Source organism: Coturnix japonica, chromosome 16 (assembly GCF_054131305.1).
Source record: "Coturnix japonica strain WE chromosome 16, WE-NBRP24, whole genome shotgun sequence".
In the NCBI taxonomy this organism is placed as follows: Eukaryota; Metazoa; Chordata; class Aves; order Galliformes; family Phasianidae; genus Coturnix; species Coturnix japonica.
In genome coordinates, this window is record NC_140678.1 from 9,665,222 (window position 1) to 9,668,583 (window position 3,362).

The 3,362-nt window shown below is 50.7% G+C and overlaps 1 protein-coding gene across 1 annotated transcript; it reads left to right on the forward strand.

Moving 5' to 3' along the window:
- Positions 1-881: 881 nt before the first annotated feature.
- On the forward strand, positions 882-1,832 carry LOC146758249 (olfactory receptor 14C36-like). Its single transcript, XM_085517289.1, has one exon. The coding sequence runs from the start codon at positions 882-884 to the stop codon at positions 1,830-1,832; it is 951 nt and encodes a 316-aa protein (XP_085373415.1).
- The last annotated feature ends 1,530 nt before the right edge of the window (positions 1,833-3,362 follow it).

Consider the following 3,362-nt stretch of genomic DNA (forward strand, 5'->3'; position numbering starts at 1 on the left):
TGGACCAAGATGGCTGCAGGCTGTGCAGCCAGGGCTCTGCAGGTGGGTGCTCAGGGCTGTCCTGCAGAGCAGGGTCCCTGCTGTGCCCCAGCGGCTGTGTGCTGAGGCAGAGACGCTGCCACCTGCCAGGCTCAGCACTCAGCCTGCCAGGGGAACTGCCCAGGGCGCTGCGGGGAGACAGGTGGGGGGAAAGAGTCCCCCGTCAGGGCTTCTGCTGCCACAGCTGCAGCCAGGGGCAGGGGGATCACAGCTCCACTGCACAACAGAATGTTTTGCAAAAGCAGAGCCAAGGCAGGGATTTTCCATTTCCTGTTCTAAGGGAAGGCAAAAAGGATTGGAGGCAGAAATCTTAAAGGGGCTGTCAACTTTGAACACAGCTCTGAGACTCCTGAATTTTTCTGCAATCAATCGCTTGTTTTGTGAACAGTCACACAGGCTGTGCTTTCAGCTTCTCCTCTCTTGAAGGGTGATTCTAGTTAAAATTATCAACATTTTCTGTTGATGTGTATAATGCACTTATCCTGCCAACAGGCAGATTTCTCTAAGACAAAGTGCACAGAGGTTGGGACTGGGGACACTAAGAGAAGTGCGAGTAAAGGTATGAGACATAAAACAGACAAAAATATCCAGGGATATGGAATAAGATCAGAAAATGAGAGGAAGGTTAAGGCTCTATATGCTTTATTTGCTTAAGGAATGCTGAACTTCATGAAATTAAATTCAAATAATGGTGCTAAATGAACATTGTCATAGTAGAATTTCATTTCATGATTTAATAATACATCATTTCATAATACATCAGGAAGAGTGTGTCTGAGAATGGTCTGGACTTGTCATTATCTTCTGCACTCTGAGAAGGACTCCAAGCCCAGGAACAGCAGATGCCCAACAGCAGCTCCATCAGCGAGTTCCTCCTGCTGCCGTTGGCAGACACGCGGCAGCTGCAGCTCCTGCACTTCTGGCTCTTCCTGGGCATCTACCTGGCTGCCCTCCTGGGCAACGGCCTCATCAGCACAGCCGTAGCCTGCGACCGCCGCCTGCACACCCCCATGTACTTCTTCCTCCTCAACCTGGCCCTCCTTGACCTGGGCTGCATCTCCACCACTCTCCCCAAAGCCATGGCCAACGCCCTCTGGGACACCAGGGCCATCTCCTACACAGGATGTGCTACACAGCTCTTTTTCTTTGTCTTCTTCATCTCAGCAGAGTATTCCCTTCTCACCATCATGTCCTATGACCGCTACATTGCCATCTGCAAGCCCCTGCACTATGGGACCTTGATGGACAGCAGAGCTTGTGCTACCATGGCAGCAGCTGCCTGTGGCTCTGGGGTTCTCAATTCCCTGCTGCACACTGCCAGCACGTTTTCACTGCCTCTCTGCCAAGGCAATGTGGTCAACCAATTTTTCTGTGAAATCCCCAAGATCCTCAAACTCTCCTGCTCTGGCTCCTACCTCAGGGAAGTTGTGTTTATCATTTTTAGTGTCAGTTTAGGCTTTGGGTGCTTTGTTTTCATAGTTGTGTCCTACGTGCAGATCTTCATGGCTGTGATGAGGATGCCCTCTGAGCAGGGACGGCACAAAGCCTTCTCCACGTGCCTTCCTCACCTGGCCGTGGTCACCCTGTTTCTCAGCACTGTCCTTTATGCCTACCTGAAGCCCCACTCCATCTCCTCTCCATCTATGGACCTGATGGTGGCAGTTCTGTACTCAGTGGTGCCTCCAGCAGTGAACCCCCTCATCTACAGCATGAGGAACAAGGAGGTCAAGGATGCAGTGAGGAAAGTGATTATTAAATGTGTTTCACAAGCAGTGAACTGCACGTCTCTTTGAATTCATGACTTGTATTGAGCTTTCTACTGAATCAAACTCTCCTTTTTGTATGTTTTGTGCAATTTTATAAGTGTAATTTATTAAATCTTATTCATTTTTTTTTAATACTGTAATGTTTTTCACTAAAACCTTAGGATTGAAATCAATTCCTTTTCAGCTTGCACCTTTGTAGCGTAGCCACACTGTACATTATGAACTAGCCTCTCCGTGAACCTTAACAAAATAAAGAACATGCATTGACTCTGTCTGTCCTGCATCTTCTGAGACATTTCTGGAGCTGTTGGGTCAGATGTTCTCAGAAACTTACAGTCCAGCAGGAAGCACACAGCTGTTCATCAGATTGAGCAGTGACTTCAGCCTGCAGCAGCTTATGGACCATCCCTGGGCTCCTGGCTGGCATCTGTGCTTTCAGGCTCACATCTGTCAGTGCCTCTGTGTTGTGGGTTTATGATTTCTGTTGTCTGTATTCCACATCAGAACATCATACAGACCAGCGGAAGTTAAAGAGTTCATGTTCTCATTCCGTGTTACCACCATTTTCGGCATTTTGGGTTCCCATAGTCAGGGAGGGATGGGGGGGATCATCCCCAGTGGACTTGGCGTTAAAAGGAAGCGGGGTGAGACTCTGGACTAGACCCCAGCTGCTCTCTGCCTGTGGCCTTCTCAGCTCCCCACAGAGAAAAGCACGTGCTGCTCTCGCACTATCATGGTTTGACTTTGGGTACTCTTCTCTCTCTCATTTTGTTTGATTTTTCTGCTCTCCTGAAGGCTGGGATGATCATGGCTGGAAGGCAGAAGGTGAACTGGAGCCTGCAGGGACAAGAGAAATGTCATGGAAGCTGTGAGGGAACACAGCAGTCAATGTGCCAGCCCAGCCCTCCCCAGCCCTTCTGCAGGGGGTGGCACAGTAGGCCCTGCACAGGAAGACAATGAGCAGCAACACTGATAACACTCTGGCTAATGTGGATTACAAATGCAGATGTTGCCCGCGGGGTCCCCAAGGGGAAACTGGGAGCTGCTGGGGCGGGGGGTGGGCAGGGGAGTGAAAGTTCCCCCCTTGGAGACTTCACATTAAGACACTCAAAAGGAGGCATCGGGGAGTTTAAAGCTACAATACAGTCCATGTATGTAGAGCTGCGGAGTGAGGTCATCTCGTGTCTCCTGCGGCCCAGAGCAAGTAAAGCAGTCCCAGCTGCACTCTGAAACAGAGAGCCAACCGGGCAGCAGAGAATGCTAACCTCTACTCCCTTCCTTTCTGTCCCAGCTGCAACACCTTCCTGTGCCCCTCGGAGCCCAACCCGGGCTGCAACACGCCTGGGAACCGCTGCTCCCCTGGTTGCAGCCCGTCTGGCCCAGTAAACCTGCTGCACTGGGCAGGAGCTGGAGCCGGGACCAAGGTCCCGCCTGGGGTATGGCAGTGCCAGGCAGTGTACTTGGGGATGACCCTACGTACCCAGTGCAATACATTCCAAATAGCCACAGACATCAACTGACTGCCATACTTTTCTCACCAGACATTGATATAAATGG